The sequence below is a fragment of the Malaclemys terrapin genome, chromosome 13, assembly GCF_027887155.1.
Source record: "Malaclemys terrapin pileata isolate rMalTer1 chromosome 13, rMalTer1.hap1, whole genome shotgun sequence".
Taxonomy (NCBI): domain Eukaryota; kingdom Metazoa; phylum Chordata; order Testudines; family Emydidae; genus Malaclemys; species Malaclemys terrapin.
In genome coordinates this window covers 40654592-40679394 of record NC_071517.1, presented here as the reverse complement: position 1 = coordinate 40679394, position 24803 = coordinate 40654592, and the positions used below count along the sequence as shown (strand labels likewise).

At 52.1% G+C, this 24803-nt stretch overlaps 2 protein-coding genes across 2 annotated transcripts in view; both read left to right on the top strand.

The window, feature by feature from the left end:
• Window positions 1-24803, top strand: part of LOC128848230 (zinc finger protein 436-like) — a 51831-nt gene that overhangs the window by 12684 nt on the left and 14344 nt on the right. The window lies entirely within an intron of this gene.
• On the top strand, window positions 16233-23869 carry LOC128848228 (zinc finger protein 436-like). The gene is made up of 5 exons (XM_054048081.1): window positions 16233-16522; window positions 17278-17365; window positions 17861-17987; window positions 18611-18724; window positions 19041-23869. Exons 2-5 carry the CDS (start codon window positions 17309-17311, stop codon window positions 20996-20998), a joined length of 2256 nt encoding a protein of 751 aa, XP_053904056.1. The 5' UTR covers window positions 16233-16522; window positions 17278-17308; the 3' UTR covers window positions 20999-23869.

Below are 24803 nucleotides of genomic sequence, written 5' to 3'. Positions count from 1 at the left end.
AAGCCACAGTTTGAGAACTGGCAAACTAAGCATCTCTGATGGTATCTTCTAGACTGAGCACTGAGTCCCATTGGGTAAATAGAGAGATTAACCTAAGTAATCTATACAGAAGCCTGTGGAACCCAATACGACTGGGTCCTTAATGCAAGAACTAGAGGAACTTATTTACAAAACTTTTTTTAAACATGACATGTCTATATTGTCTTATACTATAGAATTGGAATTTATAATCCCTATTCCATGATGAGAGATCTTTGAGCTATAATGTATCTTAATTAAATTATCTTTAGATAAAATGGTTTTTGAGGAAAAAATTATCAAAAAAATCCAATTTAAATAACAAAAATCTGATTTTCTTGATTTTTTTTTTAAATCATTGATTTTTATTGACCCTGGGAAGCAGTGTAAAACATGCCCTGGGATGGAGAAGTAAGCAGTTCAACAGTCCAGATTGTACCCTGGGGAATGTCTCACACCCGCTGTCTCCTCGGACCATTGCGCCTTCATCATCCTGAGCCTGAAAGGGAAGCTAAGCAGGACAAACCAAAGAAGAGGAACCAGCCGACATCCTCAACTCCACCGACGTTGGTTTTGGCTAAATCCTGAACTCCCCCTGGCATGGGAGACTTGAGGTTCTGCTACCAGCCTTCCCCTCATGCGTCTGTTTCCTTCCTAATGGTCAGGGGTGCAAGTAACTTAAAGGACTTAGCACAGGGGTGAGCAAACTTTTTGGCCCGAGGGCCACATGAGGGTTGTAAAATTGTATGGAGGGCGAGGTAGGGAAAACTGTGCCTCCGCAAACAGCCTGGCCCTGCCCCCTATCCACTCCCTCCCACTTCCCACCTCCTGACTGCCCCCCTCAGAATCCCAAACCCCATCCAACCACCCCCACTCCTTGTCTCCTGACCACCCCTTCCGGAGACTCCCCACCCTAACTATGCCACCCAGAACCCTCCCACCCAACCCCCCTTGCTCCCTGTCCCCTGACAGCCCCAACCCCTATCCATCCCCCTACCCCCTGACGGACACCCGGGACTCCCACACCCCATCCAACCCCCCCTGCTCCCTGACCGCCCCCTCTAGAGACCCACCCGCCCCTAACCACCACCCCGGAACCCCAACCATTATACAACCCACCCTGCTCCCTGTTCCCTGACTGCCCCCCGGGAGCTGCTGCCACTTATCCCACGGCACGTCCCTGTCTCCCCTACCATGCTACTCAGAGCAGCGTGTCTGGCTCCACGCAGATCTAGACACACTGCTCCGCGGAAGCGCACAGCTCCACCCCCAGAGCGCTGCCCACGCGGTCAGACCTTGTTTGTCATCAGGCAATCCACACAGGAGAGAGACCCCACAAGTGCTTGGAATGTGGGAAAAGTTTCATACGAAGGACAGACCTTCTTTATCATCAGGCAGTCCACACAGGAGAGAGACATCACAAGTGATTGGACTGTGGGAAAAGTTTCATAAAGAGGTCAAAGCTTGTTCAACATCAGGCAATCCACACAGGAGGGAGACCCCACAAGTGCTTGGACTATGGGAAAAGTTTCACATGGAGATCAGCCTAGGTTAAACATCAGAGGATCCACACAGGAGAGAGATCCCAATAAGAGCTTGGATTGTGGGAAAATTTTCAGACAGACATCACACCTCATTAAACATGGGAGAATCCATACAGGATCTAAACTTCTGTGACACATGACAAGAAAGGATTAAGGAACTTGCATGTAATTGACTCAGATCAGGCCTTGTTACACATCAGGCAAGCCAAAAAGGACAGAGACTTTATTAATGCTTGGGATGTGGGAACAGCTTCAGTAACAGCAGAAATCTTAATAATCATTGAAGAATGCACATAGAAGAGAGATGCTATAAATGTCTGGACTGCGGGAATGGTTTCCATTGGAAATCAGCCCTTAATAAGAAAATGGGGAGTCAGATGTCACCTTAAAGACTAACAGATTTATTTCGGCATAAGCTTTCATGGGTAAAAAAAAACACTTCTTCAGATGCATGGAGTGAAAATTACAGATAGAGGCATAAATATACTGGCCCATGAGGAGAAGGGAGTTACCTTACAAGTGGAGAACCAGTGTTGACAAGGCCAATTCAGTCAGGGTGGATGTGGTCCACTCTCAATGACTGATGAGGAGGGGTCAATACCAAGAGAGGGAAAATTGCTTTTGTAGTGAGCCAGCCACTCCCAGTCCTATTGAGGCCCAAATTGACCGTGTTAAGTTTGCAAATGAACTGTAGCTCTGCAGTTTCTCTCTGAAGTCTGTTTCTGAAGTTTTTTGGTTGAAGGATGGCTACTTTTAAATCTGTTATTCAATGTCCAGGGAGATTGAAGTGTTCTCCTACTGGCTTTTGTATGTTACCAATCCTGATTTGTGTCCATTTATTCTTTTACGTAAAGACTGTCCGGTTTGGCCAATGTACATGGCAGAGGGGCATTGCTGGCACATGATGACATATATTACTTTAGTAGATGTGCACCTGAATGTGCCCCTGATAGTGTGGCTGATATGGTTGGGTCCTGTGATGGTGTCGCTAGAATAGATATGGGGACAGAGTTGGCAATGGGGTTTGTTGCAGGGATTGGTTCGTGGGTTAGTGTTTCTGTGGTGTGGTGTGTAGTTGCTGGTGAGTATTTGCTTCAGATTAGGGGCTGTCTGTATGCGAGGACTGGTCTGCCTCCCAAGATCTGGATGGAAGCTGGAGGCAGGTAGGTAAACTTTGCGGTCAGTAGGTTTCCGATATAGGGTGGTGTTTATGTGACCATCACTTATTTGCTGTGGTGTCCAGGATCTCTTGTGTGGACTAGTCCAGGCTGAGGTGGATGGTGGGGTGGAAATCGTTGAAATCCTGGTGGAATTCTTCAAAGGCCTCCTTCCCATGGGTCCATATGATGAAAATGTCATCAATGTAGCGCAAGTAGAGGAGGGGGCTCTAAGGGATGAGAGCCGAGGAAGCGTTGTTCTAAGTTGGCCATAAAATGTTGGCATGCTGTGGGGCCATATGTATACCCACTGACTTGAAGGTATAAGTTGTCCCCAAATCTGAAATGGTTGTGGGTGAGGACAAAGTCACAAAGCTCAGCCAGCAGGTGTGCTGTGGCCTCATCAGGGATACTGTTCCTGGCGGTTTGTAGCCCATCGTCATGTGTCATATTGGTGTAGGGAGCTTCTACATCCATGGTGGCCAGGATGGTGTTTTCAGGAAGATCACCAATTGTGACGAACTGGGCCTGTTCTTGCTGGGGTGTGTGAATGCTGACAGGCGAGTGTGGCTAGGATGGTCTGCATCGGGGGATGGGAGTCTGCCCGAGGGAACATACCTGAGCTTGTAACATGAGAACCCAGGAAGGGGTTGGAGGCCAGGTGACTCCGGGGCCCAGGAAACTGAACAAAGGCTGTGGGAGGGGTCGCTGAAGGCAGAGTGTGGGAAGCGAGCTGGAGAGATGGCTGGGAGGCAGAGATGGCTCTGACCCCCCAAAGGGGGGTGGGCTGGGATGCCCTGGGACCCCAAGCTGGACCTAACTGAGAGGTATCCTGTTGTCTGTGCCTGCAAGACCTGTCTTGGACTGTATTCCTGTCATCCAAATAAACCTTCTGCTTTACTGGCTGGCTGAGAGTCATGGTGAATCGCAGGAAGCCGGGGGTGCAGGGCCCTGAGTTCCCCAACACTCCGTGACAACTGGTGGCAGCGGCGGGATCTACTGCACCCCGTGGACGGCGCTTCCTGCAGTAAGTGACTGGGGAGCAGTAAAACGAAGGGGGATTGACGGGGACCAGGCGTGCTGAAGAGTGAGAGAGAGACGGTTATTACCCCTGGGAGTGTGTGACCAGCGAGAAGGACTTTTGCAGTAACAGGGTTCCCCGGGGGGATCGCAGCGAGTGGTCCCAGGGGCGGAGGAGTCTGCAGCTCGACCCTGGCAGAGAGGCGGTGACCTCGAGAAGGGCTGGCACACTAGGGGTCTCCCTGGGAACTGTGGGGAGCTGTGAGCACACAGGCCTGTGAGTGGCCAGCAGGAAGATGTATGCCAAGCGGCTTAAGAGCGACCTGGTGGAGCTGTGCAAGCAGAGGGGGCTGTGCATTGGGAGGCTCACCAAAGAACAGCTCATTGCCCAGCTGGAGGCGGAAGATCGCGCGAATGAACTGATCCCTGTGTCTCAGGGAAGCAGCCTGGCAAATGCAGCGCAGGCACCAGTGTCTGTCCCAGCTGGGAGTGGTCAGCCGGCTGCTGAGGGCTTCCCGAGACCCCTCCTTCCTATGCCTAGGGGAAGGGTGGGGAGGAGCCCAGCAAATACCGAAGGCGCCGTGACCCCCCCGGCCAGCAGGGGATCCCCCCGGCGAAGCCCGCCGGCCAGCAGAGGATCCTCCCGGCGACGTTCGGCATCCATGGAGCGGAACTGGCTGGAATGGGAGAAAGAGCTAAAACTGAGAGAGCTGGAGGATCGTGAACAACAGAGACAGCATGAACGGGAGGAGAAAGAGAGACAGCATCAGCGTGAACGGGAGGAGAAAGAGAGACAGCATCAGCATGAACGGGAGGAGAATGAGAGACAGCGTCAGCATGACCTGGAACTGGCGAGATTGAAGGGCAGCGAACCCCCGGCTGCGGTGAGTGAGGGGGGACCCAGGACTGCACGGAGCTTTGATAAGTGCATCCTGGCCCCACGCAAGGAGGGGGAGGACATGGATGACTTCCTGGAGGCCTTTGAGACGGCCTGCGAGCTGCACCGGGTTGATCCCGCGGACAGACTCCGGGTCCTTACCCCCTTACTGGACCCCAAATCCGTGGCATTGTACCGCCAACTGGGAGAGGCAGAGAAAGGGGACTACGAACTATTCAAAAAGGCCCTGCTACGAGAGTTTGGGCTGACTCCTGAGATGTACCGGGAAAGGTTCCGGAGTCAGGATAAAACCCCTGAGATCTCATATCTGCAACTAGCCGTCCGCATGGAAAGATACGCCAGCAAGTAGGCTGGTGGGGCCCAGACGAAGGAGGACCTGATTAAACTGCTGGTACTGGAGCAACTGTATGAGCGGTGCCCATCCGACCTGAGGCTGTGGTTGGTGGACAGAAAGCCAGAGAACCCGCGACACGCAGGGCAGCTGGCTGATGAGTTTGTAAAGAGCCGGTCAGGGGGTGACAGGGAGGAGCCCCAAAGGAACAGGCCCGCCGCGATGCAGAGAGAGAGTCGCCCTGGGACCTCCCAAAGGGGGAATATGGGGAATCCCCTCCCACGGGGAATGCCCAGCGTCAGGGACAACCGACCGGCTCGAGGGGACCCACGGGACATGAGCTGCTATTACTGCGGCCGAAGAGGCCACGTTCGGGCCCAGTGCCCCAAGCTCAAGGACAGACTGAGCAGACCGAACCCGCACCGGGTTAACTTGGTAGAGGCCCAGACGGACGAGGGGCAGGCTTCTCACGCAAGAGGGGCTGGCAGCTTATCAACTGCTCAAGAGAGAGAAGGGCCCCAGGCCAGCTTCTCTGGGGGGCCAGATGCTCCGGATTCAAAGTTCTCCGTTTACAGGGTTGGCGCGGGGCTGTCCCTGCGGAGCGAGTGCCTTGTTCCCCTGGAGGTGGATGGGAAGAAAGTTTATGGATACTGGAACACGGGCGCAGAGGTGACACTGGCCCAGCCCGAGGTGGTGGCCCCAGATCGGGTGGTGCCCAACACCTTCCTGACCCTGACCGGGGTGGGCGGGACCCCATTCAAGGTTCCCGTAGCGAGGGTACACCTGAAATGGGGGGCCAAGGAGGGCCCCAAGGACGTGGGAGTGCACCACCATTTGCCCACTGAGGTGTTGATGGGGGGGGACCTAGAGGACTGGCCAAGCAGCCCCCAGACCGCCTTACTTGTGACCCGCAGTCAGAGCCGGCGAGGGGCACTGCGCCCTGGCCTTGGGGGGGGTGCCTTGCCTGAGGCGCAGGACCCTAACCTGGTGGGGAGGGAACGCCCAGGGACACGGCTCAGGGAGGCTGCAGCTTCGGACCCAGCGGGCGAGAAAGAGCAGGTGGCCATCCCTGTCCCAGCTGCTGAGTTCCAGGCCGAGTTACAGAGAGATCCCTCCTTGCGGAAGATAAGGGACCTGGCCGACCTCAATGCGGTACAGACCATGGGACGAGGTGGCCGGAAAAGGTTCCTGTGGGAGAAGGGGTTCCTGTACCGAGAATGGGCTCCCCCAGGGAAAATGGAGTCGGGGGGATCAGGAGGAAGCTGGTGGTACCCGAGAAGTATCGCCGCCAGCTGCTGTGCCGGGCCCATGACATTCCTCTCTCAAGGCACCAGGGAACCTGGCGTACCCAGCAGAGGCTGCTACGGAGCTTTTACTGCCCTGGGGTCTTTGTTACTGTCCGACAGTACTGCGGATCCTGTGACCCCTGTCAGAGGGGGAGGAAGGCCTGGGACAAGGGGAAAACAGCTTTAGGACCCTTGCCCAGCATAGAGGAGCCTTTCCGGAGGGTGGCCAAGGTTAAAAGGGCGGCTCTAAACCAAGAGAGCCCAAAGCACAGACCTCCAGACTGGAGCGCTGGGAGAAGACCACAGCCCAGTTGGAGCCCTCGAGGTATGGGGGTGGGAAAAGGGCACAGGCCGCATAAACCTTCCCACATGCGAACTGCGAGTGCCATCAAGCACCCCCAACCTAAGGGGGGGCATGAAACTGGAGGGGCCTGGTGTAATTCTCACCAAGGAATGGGAGGGATGCGGGGGCATCCATGGGAACGGGGGTAGGTTCGAACTTCCCCAGGTCACTGGCTAAAGTGACCCTGCTCAGTTCGGTCTCGAAGGGGGGAGAGATGTGACGAACTGGGCCTGTTCTTGCTGGGGTGTGTGAATGCTGACAGGCGAGTGTGGCTAGGATGGTCTGCATCGGGGGATGGGAGTCTGCCCGAGGGAACATACCTGAGCTTGTAACATGAGAACCCAGGAAGGGGTTGGAGGCCAGGTGACTCCGGGGCCCGGGAAACTGAACAAAGGCTGTGGGAGGGGTCGCTGAAGGCAGAGTGTGGGAAGCGAGCTGGAGAGATGGCTGGGAGGCAAAGATGGCTCTGACCCCCCAAAGGGGGGTGGGCTGGGATGCCCTGGGACCCCAAGCTGGACCTAACTGAGAGGTATCCTGTTGTCTGTGCCTGCAAGACCTGTCTTGGACTGTATTCCTGTCATCCAAATAAACCTTCTGCTTTACTGGCTGGCTGAGAGTAATGGTGAATCGCAGGAAGCCGGGGGTGCAGGGCCCTGAGTTCCCCAACACTCCGTGACACCAATGCATTGTAGTTTCCTCAGGAAGTCGGTGGTGTCTTGAAGATAGTGTTACCGAAATATCAGGTCCACCTAGCTGAGAGCCAATAACAGCCGGACAGGGATAAGGAAGACTTGCTTTATTCTGCAGAAGAAGAGAGAGCTTTGCACCTTGGTACAAAAACTCTGTCTTACACACATTTTACAGATCCTTTATACACATTCAGACCAAGGTCCTTGCAGTGTTAACACTTGATTGGTGGTGGTCCGACCCGTGCTTTTGCTATCTGGTCGGTGAAAACCAGCTTGGGACCAGCTCCAACTACCTTAAGGCCTTGAAGGGAAAACAGTTGAAAAGTTCAGGCTACTGTGTACTTGAAGTGTCTGCTTCCCCCTAATGGCCACTGGTTGACATAAAGGCTGCTCTGTTAAGGGGGGGTGACTAGTAACTTTCACAGTCCCCCCTTCGAGCCTGACAAATTCAAAAATTGTCAGGCCTGTTACGCAATTTGCAATCAAGCTGGAGGGACAGATACTGGGTTTTCTTACGGACAGCAGAGCTTTTGATCATAGCATTACATAGGCATTTGGCACATTGTATCATTGTCCAAATAACACATAGAAAAAAAGAAAGAAAAGAATCCATTTAACAATTGTTCGAAAGAGCCCCGTAAACCATGACCCAAGGTCTAGAAGCAGATTCTCAAAACTAAAGGTGTGATCAAGAGATACAGCATGGAAAACAACAGCAGCATTCTTAATGGCTTGTAAATCCTGCTCAATTAAGCCAGAATGATTACATAGAAACAATATTTTTCCCCGATGCGAGCACAAGTCCCCCCCTAATTGGTTCATATGCTTGGAAGGAGCATTGAGAATGTTTGCACTTCCACCCAGAAAGTTTCCAAGTATGTCTCCATGGCCACAGATCAGATGGTACTCCTGATGTGTCTGTAAGGGCAGTGGGCCAAGCCTGATGCTCTAGATCATTCCGAATGGCCATTAGCTGGTCATTCAGGAAATCCTGAATTTCTGAACATGCTAGATCCCACTGCAATGCCTTCCCAGCCTCAGTGATATTCAATACCGTTTCTGTCAGCAACTTCTGGGTCATAGAACTAAGGGCGGAGATAATATGTAACTCACCAATTCCAGCCTGTACCTGGGTTAGCTGTGCCCCAATTTCTCATCATGTTTTGGTTCTTAAAAATATTCCAAACTGCTGCTGCACTATTGGCCCCATCTCATAGGGATCCGGTCAAGTCACTTTTCTTTCTAGAGGAAATAACCCAAGCCCTCTGTTGTGCTAATCTAATGGCAGCCCCCTGTGAGCAATTTGGGTATGTAGAGGTGATCTGGAAATTGGATAAGGGTAATGAAAATTTAACAGTCCCTAGTGTAGTGTTAATCACAGTTCATTGATATCCTAATACATTTCTTTTTTGTGTAGTACTATACCACATTCCCAAGCATGGGTTCCACAAGTTTCTTCCTGCCAGTGTATAATTCTTTGTTTCTTCACCAGGGTCAGTTCTTAATGTCTCTTGTAGGCAGGAATCCCTGGACTTTGGTAGTTCCAATGAAGCAAGTGTTCCTTCTTCTCTTTTCCTGAAACAGTCATGGTTCAGCATTATACAGGGGAGAGGTTACTAGCACATCACCCTGTAATGGTTTTGTGTCTTCTAAAAAAATTCAAAGGCACAGTAGGTCTGTCAGTGGATAAGGGAGAGGTTACTAGCACTTCACCTTGTCTTTTTTTCCTTTTTCCTGCTGTCCAGAAGGCACAGCAGAGCTAGAAGGAGAAATAGGCTTATCAGTCGGAGAGCCCTCCCGAGGTGGAGGGGTCTTTTTACAGTGAGAAGCATGGGTCCATTCCAGGTAGGCAGTCCTTGGCACTTCACAGCGGTGTTGGTGGTTAACAGCACTTAGAAAGGGCCTTTCCAGCATGGAGCCAAAGCAGTCTTTTGTTGATGGACTTTACATAGACTCAGTCTCCTTGTTTCAATGAACAGCAGGGCTGCTAGGGTCTTTGGGTAGCACTTCTTTTATCTGTGAGAAAAGAAACCTAACGCATTTCATTAATGCCTGGCAGTGTTTTGCAGATCTCATAGTTGCTTGGGCACATTCAGGCCCCCCTGTTCTTGGCTGTCAGCCAAGTCTTAGCTGTGGGCATTGTCCTGGGATGGGGCCAGCATCTTATCTTTGGACTGAGCTTGCTAGTTATTTTTTTCCAGTTAACTCGTTCTGTTCTTTTTCCTTCTCCCCTTCTTGGGTTCTTTTAACCTACAAAGGAAACTTCCAGTCTTCATTCATACACCTTTTCCCAACAATGAACACATACACATTGCTATTATACAGTACATTAGTCTTATTATTCAATGTATGCCATGTACACCCTTCCAGTAAAAGAACTTTATTACAGAGCTTTGGAGCAACAAACCAGGACAAGCACACCCACTTTTGAGGAGTCCACTCGGTACAACCTCTGGTGTCCAATAGCTTTCCTCCCTCCCCAGCCCTCTGGCTAGAAATCTGAGGTAGCCAGAAGGATCCCATGGGCAATATGGGGAATGGGTTAACCTTCCATGTCCTTGCTTCCAAAGACTGTTGGTATGCAAATTTTAACAACAATTTTGGCCATAGAACACAAAAATAATTCCTATTGTGCCAGTAAATGCATGGTACGTTGAATGCTATTCAGCTGGCATCCATTTTCTCTGATGATCTGAAAGACATAAGAACAGAGGTCTACCCCTTCTGAGCAGTCAGTCAAGGGTATGTCTGTGTAGATTTGTTCCCGTGCTATAGCAGGGAGTTTCTTGAGGAGTTGGTGTAGTTTCTTTTGGTATGTCTCAGTGGGATCGGAGGATAGTGGCCTGTAGAAAGTGGTGTTGGAGAGTTGCTTGGCAGCCTCCTGTTCATAATCCGACCTATTCATGATGACTGCAGCCCCTCCTTTGTCAGCCCCTTTGATTAGAATGTCAGGCTTGTTTCTGAGGCCGTGGAAGGCGTTGCGTTCTGTGCGGCTGAGGTTATGGGGCAAGTGATGCTGTTTGTTCACAATCTGAGCCTGTGCACGTCTGTGGAAGCACTCTGTGTAGAAGTCCACTCTGTCATTTCGACCGTCAGAAGGAGTCCACGTAGAATTCTTCTTCTCGTATTGTTGATAGGAGGGTTCCTTTGGGTCAGTGCGCTGTTCAGTGGTGTGTTGAAAATATTCCTTGAGTCGGAGACGACAAAAGTAGGCTTCCAGATCACCACAGAATTGTATCATGTGCGGGTGGGTGGTGGGGCAGAAAGAGAGTCCCCGAGATAGGACAGACTCTTCTGCTGGGTTAAGGGTGTGTTTGGATAGATTAACAATATTGGTGGGTGAGTTAAGGGTACCCTTGTTGAAGCCCCCTGTGGCGTGTAGGAGTTTAGATCGTTTACTGCCCTAAAGAGGCATCAGAAAATAAACACACGAGAGAGAACCCATAAGTGTTTGGACTGTGGGAAAGGTTTCACAGAGATCAGCACTTCTTACACATCAGACACTTCACACAGGAGAGGGTCCTCGTAAGTTCTTGGACTGTGGGAAAGGTTTCATACTAAGCTCACAACTTATTAGACATCAGAGAATCCACACAAGAGCCAGACCTTATATATGCTTGGAATGTGGGGAAAATTGTAACTGTAGCTCAAAACTCACTCAACATGAGAAAACCCACATGTGAGAAAGACACTATAAATATTTTGAAAGTAGGAAAAGTTTAATTGGAGCTCTCGTCTTATTGCACACCTCACATTCCTTCTTAAGACAAACCTCAGAATTGCCTCGACTGTCGGAAATGTTTCCTGTAGAAGTCAGCCGTTATAACACATCAAAGGATCCACACAGGAGAGAGACCTCATCAGTGCTTGGACTGTGGGGAAAGCTTCATTCAGCGATCACCCCTTATTAAAAGTCAGAGAATCCACAGAGGTACGAGAGAGCCTAGGAATAGCCGGACTGCAGAAAAAGATTCAATTTGACTTCACACCTCAGTGACCCACACAGCAGAGAGGCCTTGAATGCGGGGGAAGCATTAGGTGCTCCCGGAGTATCAAGCATCTAGAAATCTGTACAGGGAAGAAACCGCTGAGATGTTCTCAGTGCGGAAAACGCTTCAAGTGGAGCTAACACCATGTTGGACATCCGAGACTCCCCCACACAGCAGGGAAATTCTCTCAGGGCCCTGACTAGGCCATAGGAATAACCTCATTTCCTCGTTCCCACACACGTCAGGGGCTTTTGGCTCCCAAGCATCCAGCTGCCCATGACTGGGGTGAGGATCCAGCAGCAGCCAAGCATCAGCTGGTCAGTGACCCACTGGCTCTGCCTGGTCTAAGCAAACCCCAGGCAGAGGAGGAGACGCCCCGATCAGCCCCTCCCCCCTGCTGCAGCCCTGGCTGCTGAGCTGATGGGCCACAGGTCGGGGAAGGGAGAGAAAGAAACTCCACCAGCTGCTCCCTCTGCCTGGCTGAAGTTCCCCCCTCTCCCCATCCCTGCCAGCCAGGATCCCCCTGCCATGGAGATGAGGAGAAGGACACTTGGGCCAGACCCCACCTTCACTCTAGACACCTGTCCCCAACCCCCATCTTCCACCAGCCCCTGAGCTGGGCTTCCCCACTGACTTGAGCTGTTCCCTTTTGGGCAAGTGTCCCTGGGGGCTGGTAACTCCTCCCCTCCCCAAATCCCCCAAGGTGCTGGGCTCTGGGGGAATCAAATGTTAAGGGATCAGGACTTCGGGTTCTGAAGATGTCTCTGGGGATTGAATGGCTGGGGCTGGTGCAGCTTGATATCAGGGGGAACTGGGTGCGGGGGTATCACGTGTTTGGGGATCATAGGATAAACGCATTCAGACAGCACCACTGAGAGGCACTGATTCCCACAGGACCTTTTGTCAGAGGCCTGGAGATCCCACCTCTGCCTCCGCAGCATCAGCCTCTGAAGTTCTGGCTAGGCTAGGAGGTGAGGTCGGGATTAGCCAGCAGATCTCTGTGACCCTCCACCAGATTTCCTAGTGTAAACTCACTCTGAGCATCTTATGTGCTGTGACCAGTGTTGCCTCATTTTTTACATCCATGTGTGGAATGAATTTGGTTCTATGCACCCGTATGTGTGTAACCCTTCTGCCCATCTAAGTTGGCAGCAACAAGGGCCGGGTTCTGTATCTAGGGGTTCCGTTTCAATAACGCAATGCAAAACCGGCTCGAGCCCCCACCCAGTGACCTGGGACAATTACATACCACCCCCTGGGCGCCTCTAGGAGGCGATACTTCCCCTTTCGCAAGCACGGAGTCTGAGTGTAACAGAAAATGTTTAATAACATGAGGTAAACAACATCAGCATTAAATTGGAAAAACAACACAAACAGGCTTCATGAGCAAAAAACCCACCCCAGCAAATTGGGCTGTGTCCTTTCCCTTTGGTTCTTGAAACCAGCAACCCAAGAATCACCAAGGTCCCAAAAGTCCAACAACCCCAAAGTCTCTTGGGTCCAGCAACCCAAGGATCACCAAAGTCCCAAAAGTCCAACAACCCCCCAAAGTCTCTGTCCCTGGTCAGTGCAGCCCCAGAGTTCAAATGGGGGGTGGGGGGAGGAGGCACGCAGGGTGTTATGGGGCACCTTACATGATCCGAGACCGACTGGCTGCCTTTCTGTGGGTTTCCGCCGCAGCCTTCTCCACGAGCTGCTCTGCTCCACTCCACCAGCTGTCCTGTGAGCCGCTCCCGCCGTCCACGAACTGCTCTGGCAGCTGCTCCGCTCTGCTCACCGACCTGTGAGCCACTCAGCTCTGCTCCACTTCAGCTGTTCCTTGGGCCGCTCCCACAAGGCTCCGCTCTGCTCCTCCAGCCGCTCCGCTCTGCTCACCGCCCTGTGAGTCGCTCAGCTCCACTCCAACCGTCCCTGTGCGGCTCCAATCTGCTAGCTGCTCCACCAGCCGCTTAGTATCTTCAGGCTCCCCCACTAGTTAACACAGTCTCAGTGATCTCAGCTCTTAATAACTTTAGCTCTTTTGTGATTTCAGCTCTTAGCAATAGTACCCCAGTGCTAGTGCACCATTAAGCCAAAGTGAATTCAGCTGAGCTGCCTGTAACTAGACTCCTAATGGAATCAAAGTTAGCTCTGACATTCAACAGTGGAGAGAGGAGGTAGTGCAATTGGTGTTTCAAACCCTCAAAGAGAGCCCATATCATCAGATATAAATACCTGACCCCATCCTCTCTCAATTCACTGGGTTTGGTAACCCATGCCCCTTGTCAAGCAAGTGCTACTTAGGTAATGGTGAAGGACTCACTCAGTCCTTCTGTCATACAACAGTTCCACTGGCCTTGATTCACAGAATCAGGGTAACAAAACTTTATTCTTCCTGCCCCAATAATAGAGAAACTGGGTATCCCACACCAGCCAAAGTAACCACTTGGAGTTGCTGTTGTTTCAGGCCAGGCGAGTGGCTGTGCCTATGCAAACCAGATCAGCCCCTGGAGTTCTTTTCCACACTCGCCATAATTCACCACCAGATGTCAGGGTAGAGCTCATCCTGACTCTGCTTACATGTGCATCATCTCCATACTAGTTCATATGGGGGTGGGGCCAAGAGGTTTGGAGAGTGGGGGGGGGCTCCGGGCTGGGACAGAGGGATTTAAATTAATGGAGATATCCTATCTCCTGGAACTGGAAGGGACCTTGAAAGGTCATCGAGTCCAGACCCCTGCCTTCACTAGCAGGACCAAGTACTGATTTTGCCCCAGATCCCTAAGTGGCTTCTTCAAGGATTGAACTCACAACCCTGGGTTTAGCAGGCCAATGCTCAAACCACTGAGCTATCCCTCCAGGGGTGAGGGCTCTGGCCAGGTGTGCAGACTGTGGGATGGGGCTGCAGATGAGGAGTTTGGGGTGCAGACTGCGGTGGGGAGAGGACTCCTCCCAGCCCTCTCTCACCACAGCTGCTTGGGACTGGGTGAGAGGCACCTCTCCCCAGCCGTGGCAGCTCCTGTGGCTGGGGCGAGGGAGGAGTTCCTCTCCCCAGCAGCTCCAGTGGACCTGGACCAAGCCTGGGGAGGGGCTCCTCTCCTTGCTTTCCTTCACGGCCCTCGATAGCCAGCTGGTCACGCCCTCCCCCTGTCCCACCGTGTCCTGCGTTGGCATGACAGAGAGTTGCCCCACTCACCCCACACTGATCCCTCTTGTGATAACCTCTGCACCCCATGTTCACCACTTGTGTAGGGTTATGATATTTTGTGTGCAAAGTGTGCCTGGTGAGGGATCATTGGAAAACTCATGATCTGCTGAATATTGTGCCGTTGAAATGCGTGTGACACCAGTGCATGTAGAATGGTGAGATTTTAATGTATGTTTGTTGCTACGCTGACCATATTCCAGGTGCCCCAAAAGAAGACACTGATGGGGGGTGGGAGCTGATGGGGGGTGGGAACTGACGGGGGGTTGTAGAGTTAGAGGTGCTGGAGGGGGTGCGGTGGGGATACTCATGAGGTGAGGGCAGTGTTGGCAGCTGTCACAGTGGCAGAGTGCTGGCAACAGCTGTCAGTCAGCACCGACCTGCGGGACACTCCCCCAGGACTGGGAGTCTGGGCCTGGGTGGGTGGGATCTCGCAGCAATCAATCAGCTGTGGATGCAGGGCAATTGGCTAGTTGGGAAGGTGAATAATCAGGGATGTTTCTGAGTTTCAGCACTTGTGCTCTGCAAACACCCCCGGACATTTGTTGTTATGGCAAAACCCCTCAGCAGGCTCAAACAAGAGGATCTGTCCATAAAGACCAAGACATATGTCAAAGTTTTTGTTACTGAAATATGTCATAGTTCAAGGGATTGTCTCACTCAAAGTCCTGAGAGATGACAAAGGACCGACTATGGGTATTAGAAAACTCTTATCTGGCCGTCCATCACCAAGAGGAAGAAAGGGGTAAACAAAGAAATTTATAATTCACCTGAAGGATGCTTTGGAGCTCACACACACCAGGAAGTTGCCTGACCCCATGACTGTTGGCCCCTTAATGAAACTTAGTGCACAGGGGAGGGGTTGGTTGGCTTCTCCCAGTACCAAAAGACAGGAAGATCCAATGAAAAAAGAAAACCCTGAGGCAGGCAGGCCAATAAGGGAGTCAGGTGCCAGTTCTCTGTGTGAGCTGGAGCTGCCTACCAGAGAAGGGCAGAGCTAAGGGGAGAGGAGCAGCCAGAGCTGGGTTGGAGGCAGAGGAGTAGAAGCATTGATGCAGAGGGAAGCTGCGGCTGGAGCAGTCTGGAGCTGGGTGTGGTGAGCAGCTGGGGAGAGCGAGGGAGGGAACCTGGGCAGCGTGGGATGACATCATGTTTTCCTTTCCTCTTTCCCATTTTTTCCTTAATTTTTTTTTTATTACTTGCTGTTTAATAAATCGTATTTGTTCTGAACTTTACGCAATGCTGAATAGCGGCATTGGGGATGCGTCCGGAGTGAAAAGAGCACCCCAGAGTGCGGATACGACACCCTAGCCTCTGTCCTGAGTGATCGCAATAAAATTGGGGCTGCAGACCCTGCAGGAATCTTGGGGCCAGCCTTGTCGGGGTTTCAGACACCAGAGTGGAAGGGGAGTCCTTGAAGTCAGGCAGGTCTCAAGGTAAAGGGAGTGGGAGCGAGGACTCAGCTCCTTTTGCTATTCGATTCTATCAGCGTGGTGTATAAGCCAGAAGAGTTCCCCACAATACTAAGACCGTTTCCCCTGCTTACCTCTGCATATTTATTGGTTTCTCGTAAAGTGATTTAGGATTACAGGGGAAAGTGTCAGAGCGGCCACCAGTGAAAGTTGCTGGCCACACTCTGAGGCCACCAAATTTGGTCGTGAGAATCCCTGGGCTAGTTGCTCATGATGGGCCCTTCTGACCTTAGAGCCTGTGAGTGGAACAGGAGCCGGACACAGAGATGCTGCAGAGCGATGGGTTGATCGCTAGGACCCAGGAGCAGCTGGGAGGCGGCTCTGGGGGGAGCGATCGCTGGGCTCAGGCCCGGCAGCAGGAAGTGACTCGCAGCCGCTGCGGGGACTCTGGCTCCAGGCTCCTGGCGAGATCCCCGAGCCCCGGCGGCTGGTGCTGGGAGCCCGGAGCCCGGGCTGCAGCCGGGAGAGGGGAATCTCCAGCAGGGCCCTTCCCGCTGCTCCCCAGGAGCCTCTCCCAGGGCAGAGCCCCCAGCCCGGCCAGGCCCCTTCCCGGCCCGGCCCCTGCCCCAGGGGGCCCCGCTCGGAGGGAAGGTGAGAGAGACCCGCCCCCAGAACACCCGAGCTGCAGGGGGAGGAGGATAAAGAGGGGCGGGGGGTGAGGGCAGGTGGGGGGAGCGGGGTGGGGGCAGGAGGCGGGCGCTGGGGATGCGGGGGGCAGGCTGGGATTGGGGCGGGGGTTCAGTGAAGGGAAGATGGGGCGATGCGGGGAGATTGTGGGGCTGAGGGGAGCGAGGCTGGAATTGGGGAAGATGTGAGTGGGGGGCACTGCGAGGGAAGGGGTGTGTGGGGAGACTGGCGGGGGACAGAGGCAAAAACCCAGTCCCCCCACACCCTGCTCCCAGTGTGTTATTGTCAGACACACCCGTGCTGGTGGGGTCTGTGTCTCCTGAGTTTTGCGGTCGCCCAGGGCCCTGGTCTGATTTCTGGGCAGGATTCGCATCTCAGCCACACCGGAGTCACTGCTGCTTTGGGCAGGCAGGGAGTGTGGATGGGCCAATGGGATCAGCCTCTGCCTGCCTGTCCCTGGGGGCTGCTGGGGGAGTCCAGGGCAGCTCATTCTTTAGGTGATGCCACCAGAGGGCTCCTGCTGCTCCTAAGGGAGAGGAGTTTACATGGAAGTGTGTGAAAATCTCCCAAAGTGGCCCCTTTAGTTCTGCTTTTTTTCTAGCATTTGGCTTAGAGATACTGTTACTGGGAGGGTCTGAAGAGTCTGGGAGGGAATCACGGTGTTACATGGACTGAAGCCCCTTCTGTAACCTCCCCCATCACCCTTCTTGCCCTGACAGGCTGAGGAATCACGTCCACGTTTTTCTCCAGATGGGCCCGTCTTCCATGAGACAGGGAACGGAAATGTCTGTGATGGAGCCAGCTCAGGTAGGGGATTATCAGGGAGCTCCTGGGCAGGGGCAGGGAGGAGACAGGGTGTGATAAACCTGCTGATTTTCTGAGTGGGCCCATTGGTGATGGGGGAGGGGAGATGGGACATTCCCCCATTTCTCAAACAGGATATAACACCATTGCACAGGGCTGGGAGTGAGACCCCACTAGCCACAGGCTGCTGTGAAATATGAAGGGAAGCTGTTGGGATTCCTGTCCCTGGCTCAGAGCTCTGCTTCCCGTATCAGCCTGTGTCTCGCAGATGTGTGGGAAATGAGGAGACCCTGCCCTGCTCCGTGTGCTGGGGGGAGACAAGTAGCTCTCACCTTCTCCCCATCCCCTGAAGGCTCCTGGCTGCTCTGAGCAGGGTGGGGGTGGGATTCTGCGACTCTGTCGCTCCCAGAGCTTCCATTTCTTTATCCTTCCTCCTGCATGACTAGTGGGATTGTGGCTGAAGCATCAGGTAATGAGTGGGGGCTTTTGGTGTTCCAGATGCCGGTGACCTTCGAGGAGGTGGCTGTGTATTTCACTCAGGGGCAGGGGGCTCTCCTGGACCCTGCTCAGAGAGCCCTCTACAGGGACGTCATGCAGGAGAACTACGAGACGGTGACCTCACTGGGTAAGGGATTCTTCTCCCCTCAGTTATTCGAAGTCGTGGGGTCTGCATGTCTAACTCTGGTCAGGTTCTTCCCTGGTCAGTTAGCTCAGAGGCGAATGGGTTCCATAATGCACAGCTGCCGTGTGAGAGAGACTTGCATCTCTGTGCCCTCTCCAGTGGGACATGGGTGTCAAAACACAATGGATAAGCTAAACCATCCCCACCCTCCAGCTTTCAAAGGGGCATAAATCCATCATTGTCCTGTCTGTGTTGTTTCACAGCTGCACAAACAATCCCTGTTCACCTCCCTCCTTGGGAATAGCTCCAGCCATGAGGAGGGCTCTGGGCTCGGCAGGTTTAGAAAGAGGCAGGGGTTTAAGTCCAGAGCTGTGTGTGAGTCAGCAAGGCCCCCAGAGTGCACAGATCTTGGGAAAGCCTAGTGAGGGTGTAGTAATCATTCAACTCACCTCCCCAGACAACTTCCTCTGCGCAAGGGACTCCGTGACCATTTTCCCGTCCTCTTGGCTTCCACATTCCTCCAGCAGAGCGCAGGGACAGGTTCCACTCACGGAATGTCCTTTCTGACAAATACTCCACCAGTGCTCCATGCACCCTAATCTGGTCTGATTTCACCCTCTGCACAGGATTCCCCCTTCCCAAACCTGAGCTGATCGCCCGGCTGGAACGAGGGGAGGAGCCCTGGGTGTCCGATCTCCAAGTCTGCGAGGAAAGAAGGCTTCCGAGAAGCACCCGTACAGGTGAGGACTGACACAGAAACCATCTAGGGAATGAAGGAAAAAGCTGAGAATCCCAGAATATGGTGTGAGTAAGCACCCTCAGTTCTTCCTCATCTCAGTCAGGATAGGGCTTCAGTCATCAGATATAGCTCACGCCATTCCACCCAGCCTCTAATCTGCAGGAGTTTGCTTTGCAGCTTTCCTTCTCTGTGAATGTTTGGGTGGGATGTGGAGGCGGAGTCCCGTTGCTCAGTCTTTGTGTTGGGTTTTCCCTTTGTGCTATTCCTCTTTCTCCCCAGCACAATGACTCCTGTCTGGATTGTGTCTCTCCCAGCAGGTGCTGAGCGAGGGAGTGAGAATGAGGCGGGGAATCATCATGAGGAAGTTCCTGGGGAAGTGGAACCGCAGGGGACCTTTGTGGGAAGAGCTGAAGGGAATTTTTCCCAGTGCTTGGAGCAGGCAGAAGCCTGGGGAAGTTGGCATAGGTCAGAGAGGCTTCTGGGACACCTCCCAGGGAAGAAAGTGGATGAATCTGTTTACGGTGGGGGAGGAGAGGAGGATCCCACAGCGCCGCAGACAAATCCCAAGAAAGAGCCACCCTGGCACTACCTTCAGTCTCTCGAGTGCGGGAAATGTTTCATATCAAAGACACAAATAATTAGACATCAGTTAAGCCACACAGGGGAGAGACCCCACAACTGCTTGGACTGTGGGAAAAGTTTCACAGAGAGGGCAAACCTTTTTCAACATCAGGCATTACAAACAGGAGCGAGACCCCACAAGTGCTTGGACTGTGGGAAAAGTTTCATAAGAAGGTCACACCTTGTTTATCATCAGGCAATCCACACAGGAGAGAGACCCCACAAGTGCTTGGATTGTGGGAAAAGTTTCATAGAGCGGTCAAACCTTGTTTATCATCAGGCAATCCACACAGGAGTAAGACCCCACAAGTGCTTGGACTGTGGGAAAAGTTTCATACAGAGGTCAGACCTTGTTAAACATCAGGCATTACACACAGGAGAGAGACCCCACAAGTGCTTGGACTGTGGGAAAAGTTTCATACAGAGGTCACACCTAGTTCACCATCAGGCATTACACACAGGAGCGAGACCCCACAAGTGCTTGGACTGTGGGAAAAGTTTCATACAGAGGTCACACCTAATTCGCCATCAGGCATTACACACAGGAGCGAGACCCCACAAGTGCTTGGACTGTGGGAAAAGTTTCATAGAGCGGTCAAACCTTGTTAAACATCAGGCAATCCACACAGGGGAGAGACCCCACAAGTGCTTGGACTGTGGGAAAAGTTTCATAAGAAGGTCACACCTTGTTTATCATCAGGCAATCCACACAGGAGAGAGATCCCACAAGTGCTTGCACTGTGGGAAAAGTTTCATAGAGCGGTCAGACCTTGTTAAACATCAGGCAATCCACACAGGCGAAAAGCCCCACAAGTGCTTGGACTGTGGGAAAAGTTTCATACAGAGGTCAGACCTTGTTAAACATCAGGCATTACACACAGGAGAGAGACCCCACAAGTGCTTGGACTGTGGGAAAAGTTTCAGACAGAGGTCACACCTAGTTCGCCATCAGGCATTACACACAGGAGAGAGACCCCACAAGTGCTTGGACTGTGGGAAAAGTTTCATAGAGCGGTCAGACCTTGTTAAACATCAGGCAATCCACACAGAAGAGAGACCCCACAAGTGCTTGGACTGTGGGAAAAGTTTCATACAGAGGTCACGCCTAGTTCGCCATCAGGCATTACACACAGGAGAGAGACCCCACAAGTGCTTGGACTGTGGGAAAAGTTTCATAGAGCGGTCAGACCTTGTTAAACATCAGGCAATCCACGCAGGAGAAAAACCCCACAAGTGCTTGGACTGTGGGAAAAGTTATTTACAAAGATCAAGCCTTGTTCAACATCAGGCAATCCACACAGAAGAGAGACCCCACAAGTGCTTGGACTGTGGGAAAAGTTTCATAAGAAGGTCACACCTAATTCGCCATCAGGCATTACACACAGGAGCGAGACCCCACAAGTGCTTGGACTGTGGGAAAAGTTTCATACAGAGGTCACACCTAATTCGCCATCAGGCATTACACACAGGAGCGAGACCCCACAAGTGCTTGGACTGTGGGAAAAGTTTCATAAGAAGGTCACACCTTGTTCAACATCAGGCAATCCATACAGGAGAGAGACCCCACAAGTGCTTGGACTGCGGAAAGTGTTTCATATGGAGGTCTGACCTTATTAAACATGGAAGAATCCACACAGGATCTAAACTTCTGTGACACGTGTCAAGAAAGGTTTAAGCAACTTGCATGTAATTGACTCAGGGTCAACGTTTAGAGAGAGATTTTAAAAGTGTGTCCACCTTAGATAGCTAGAGATTGAAATGTAAATGTGTATTTTCAAAGACTTGGAAGAAGAGGGCAAGTCATGTCTGAGTAACCTAATTGCCTTCTATGACGAGAAAGCTGGCTCTGTGGATGAGGGAAAAGCAGTGGATGTTTTATTCCTTGATTTTAGCAAAGCTTTTATATGATCTCCTACAGAATTCTTGCCAGCAAGTTAAAGAAGTGTGGCCTGGATGAATGGGCCATAAAGTGGATAGAAAGCTGGGTAGATCGACTGGCTCAACTGGTAGTGACCAATGGCTCCATGTCTAGTTGGCAGCTGGTATCAAGAGGAGTGCCCCAAGGGTCGATCCTGTGGCCGGTTTTGTTCAGTATCTTCATTAATCATCTGGAGGATGATGTGGACTGCACCCTCAGCAAGTTTGCCGATGACACTAAACTGGGAGAACTGGTAGATACGCTGGAGGGTAGGGATAGGATACAGAGGGACGTAGACAAATTAGAGGATTGGGCCAAAATAAATCTGATGAGGTTCAACAAGAACAAGTGCAGAGTCCTGCACTTAGGATGAAAGAATCCCATTCACTGCTACAGACTAGGGACCGACTGGCTAGGCAGCAGTTCTGCAGAAAAGGACCTAGGAGTTACAGTGGATGAGAAGCTGGATATAAGTCAACAGTGTGCCCTTGTTGCCAAGAAGGCTAACGGCATTTTGGGCTGTATAAGTAGGAACATTGCCAGCAAATCAAGGGACGTGATCGTTCCCCTCTATTCAACATTGGTGAGGCCTCATCTGGAGTATTGTGTTCAGGTTTGGGCCCCACACTAAAAGAAGGATGTGGAAAAATTGGAAAGAGTCCAGCGGAGGGCAACAAAAATGATTAGGGGGCTGGAGCACGTGACTTATGAGGAAAGGCTGAGAGAACGGGGATTGTTTAGTCTACGGAAGAGAAGAATGATGGGATATCTGGTAGCTACTTTCAACTACCTGAAAGTGGGTTCCAAAGAGGATGGATCTAGACTGTTCTCAGTGGTACCAGATGACAGAACAAGGAGCAATGGTCTCCAGTTGCAGTGGGGATAGTTTAGGTTGGATATCAGGAAACACTTTTTCACTAGGAGGGTGGTGAAGCACTGGAATCGGTTACCTGGAGAGGTGGTGCAATCTCCTTTCTTAGAGGTTTTTAAGGTCAGGCTTGACAAAGCCCTGTCTGGGATGGTTTAGTTGGGGAGTGGTCCTGCTTTAAGCAGGGGGTTGGAGTAGATGACCTCCTGAGGTCCCTTCCAACCCTGATATTCTATGATTCTAAGAGGGGTAACTGTAGTAGTCTATGTTTAGCTATCCAAAGTGTTCCTGTATTCTGTTAAATCAGGGATCAATAATTCAGTGATTATGCCCATGTCCCATGCCACTTGCCCAATTCCAGCTCAGTCTCTTTGAATTCGCTGGGGGTAGGGGCTGAAGGATGGAGGGAAAGTTTATAGCTGAAATTTTGCAAGGTTAGTGTTAATCGGATCTGTTCCGCTTTCCTGCTCGGACATTTTCTCTGCGGATCCCAGAGACGGAAAGGAGCAGGTGTTACTATCTTGAGTCCGCATCCCCATGGTGACTCTCTACACTATCAATTATCAAAATGTGGGCAGAGCATCCCAATGGAGGCACAGGAATGTGTCAGGGGAGGCGCGATCAGTGTGGGTTGTTGGTTTTTTTTTTTTAAAGAGCACTGGCTTTCAGCCCCAGTTGGCTGGGGCTCATGAGGAAGGAACAGGCCTATCTGGGAGGTGGGGATAAATGCTCAGGCTCTCAAACCCAGGTGGAGCAGCAGCACAGAAGTCGGGGTGGCAATGGGGTGATAAGTCTGCTGTGAACAGCGATATTGAGGAATATCACTCTTCACGTGGCCACCCTAACTTCTGTGCTGCTGTTGGAGGCCTTCAGAGCTGTGCACATCGCCAATGACTACTCTGCCTTTAGAGCTGGGTGGTGATATATGTGCTTTTCAAGGTGGGGGCGTAAATGACCACAGACACCAAGGTGGGGGTGGCAATGAAACACATCTGAGAACCACTGGTCTACACTCTTATGGGCACCACGTTTATAAAATGATAAATCTTCCCCAAAGTATGGCTTGTGAGGTATCATGGGAAAAGTCATCATCTGCTGAATATTATTGTCCCATTAAAATGTGTCTATCAGCACTGTCCATGGAGCTCTGAGAGTTTGCTGTATGTTTGTTACATGCTGTAAAGCTGGAAAACGCCCACAGACGAGCTCCTCAGAGACAATGTCACCTGCACACCAGCTAGGTGCTACGTGGCCAGTAATTGCTCAGCCGGCCGTTCACCAGCTGTGGAGCTGGGAACAGGAGAGTTACAATTCTCCGGAAGGACGGCTGCACGCTCACTTAGGCCACAGACTGATTGTCGCCTGCCCCCCGGCTGGGGGGTGAACCTCAAAGAGGAGAGTGGTATAAAAGCACAAGGGAGAATTGCCTCCATTTTTACCTCTCCTCTCCCATCTTTACAGAAGGCAACAAGATGGCTTGAAAGGCAACAGGGAGGGTGGATCAAGGCTGGAAGGAAATCCAGCTTGGGTTTAAGAACTGTGAACTGCCTGCAACAGCGGGTGGGATGCGAAAACCTGCTTGCTTCACATTTTCCTTAGTTTGGTATAATTTAGGTTTTAAAATGCATGTTTTAATTTTATAGTTTTAACCGTTTCTGACCTTTAACATCTTTCTCCCTTGTAATCCCTGAAAACCCCCTTGCTCCAGTTACTAAACTGGTTTTAGTGTTTTGTCTGGACCTGTGTGTTTTCATTGAAGCGTTTGGGGGATTTGACTGGAGAGAACAAGGCTATGGCCTAATCCGGCCCCTTTATGGGGGCGACCCACTAATTACTGAGTTTGTCCAGTGCAGTGGACAGACTGAGCAGTCCAAGATGCACATTCCCGGGGTGCAAGGCTGGGAATAGAGAACTGGCTGATGTTGCTGTGTCGTTTGGTACATTCCTGAGTGTCTGGCTGGTCGCACTCAGTGCAGTGCAGCCAGGAGTGACTTTGAAGGCTGGTGGCTGTGTGTGAGCAGAGCGTGGTGGGGGTTGTTGTTCACACAGGGAAGCAGCCGGGTGGATATGATTTAAATCACTAGTCAGGAAGACTCAATTTAATCATGGTTTTCTACGTAAAAATGTATTCTTGTTGGTTGTTATAACCTTAATACATATTCTTCACAACCAGGGCCGGTAGAAGGATGTTTCGCGCCCTATGTGAAACTTCCACTTTGCACCCCCCCGTCCCTGAGCCCCCACCCTGGAACGACCCCCCTCCCTGCAGCTCTCCCCTTCCGCCCTGAGGCTCCCCGCACAGCAGCTCCGCCCTGAGGCACCCCCCCACCCCAGCTCACCCCTGCCCCACCTCCTCCCTGAGCCCGCCGTGCCTGCTTCACTTCTCCCGCCTCCCAGGCTTGCGGCACCAATCAGCTTAGGCTCCACAAGCCTGGGAGGCAGGAGAAGTGAAGAAACCACAGCATGCTTGGGGAGGAGGTGGGGCAGGGGTGAGCTGGGGCGGGGAGTTCCCCTGCGTGTCGCCCCACCCCGCTTGCTGCAGGCGGCCCTCCCCGCTCTCCACTGCCTCAGGTCCCTCCACTTAAATGCCAGCGGCGACTGGGGCTGCTGAAGATGCGTCCGCCGTGGTTGATGCTGAAGGAAATGGTGCCCCCCAAATCCTAGCACACTAGG

Excerpts from the sequence above, each read along its gene's own strand:
- LOC128848228 (XM_054048081.1), top strand. The coding sequence starts at position 17,309 with ATGGGCCCGTCTTCCATGAGACAGGGAACGGAAATGTCTGTGATGGAG. Across the intron at positions 17,988-18,610 it reads CGAGACGGTGACCTCACTGG|GATTCCCCCTTCCCAAACCT; the intron begins GTAAGGGATTCT and ends CCCTCTGCACAG. Across the intron at positions 18,725-19,040 it reads TCCGAGAAGCACCCGTACAG|GTGCTGAGCGAGGGAGTGAG; the intron begins GTGAGGACTGAC and ends CTCTCCCAGCAG.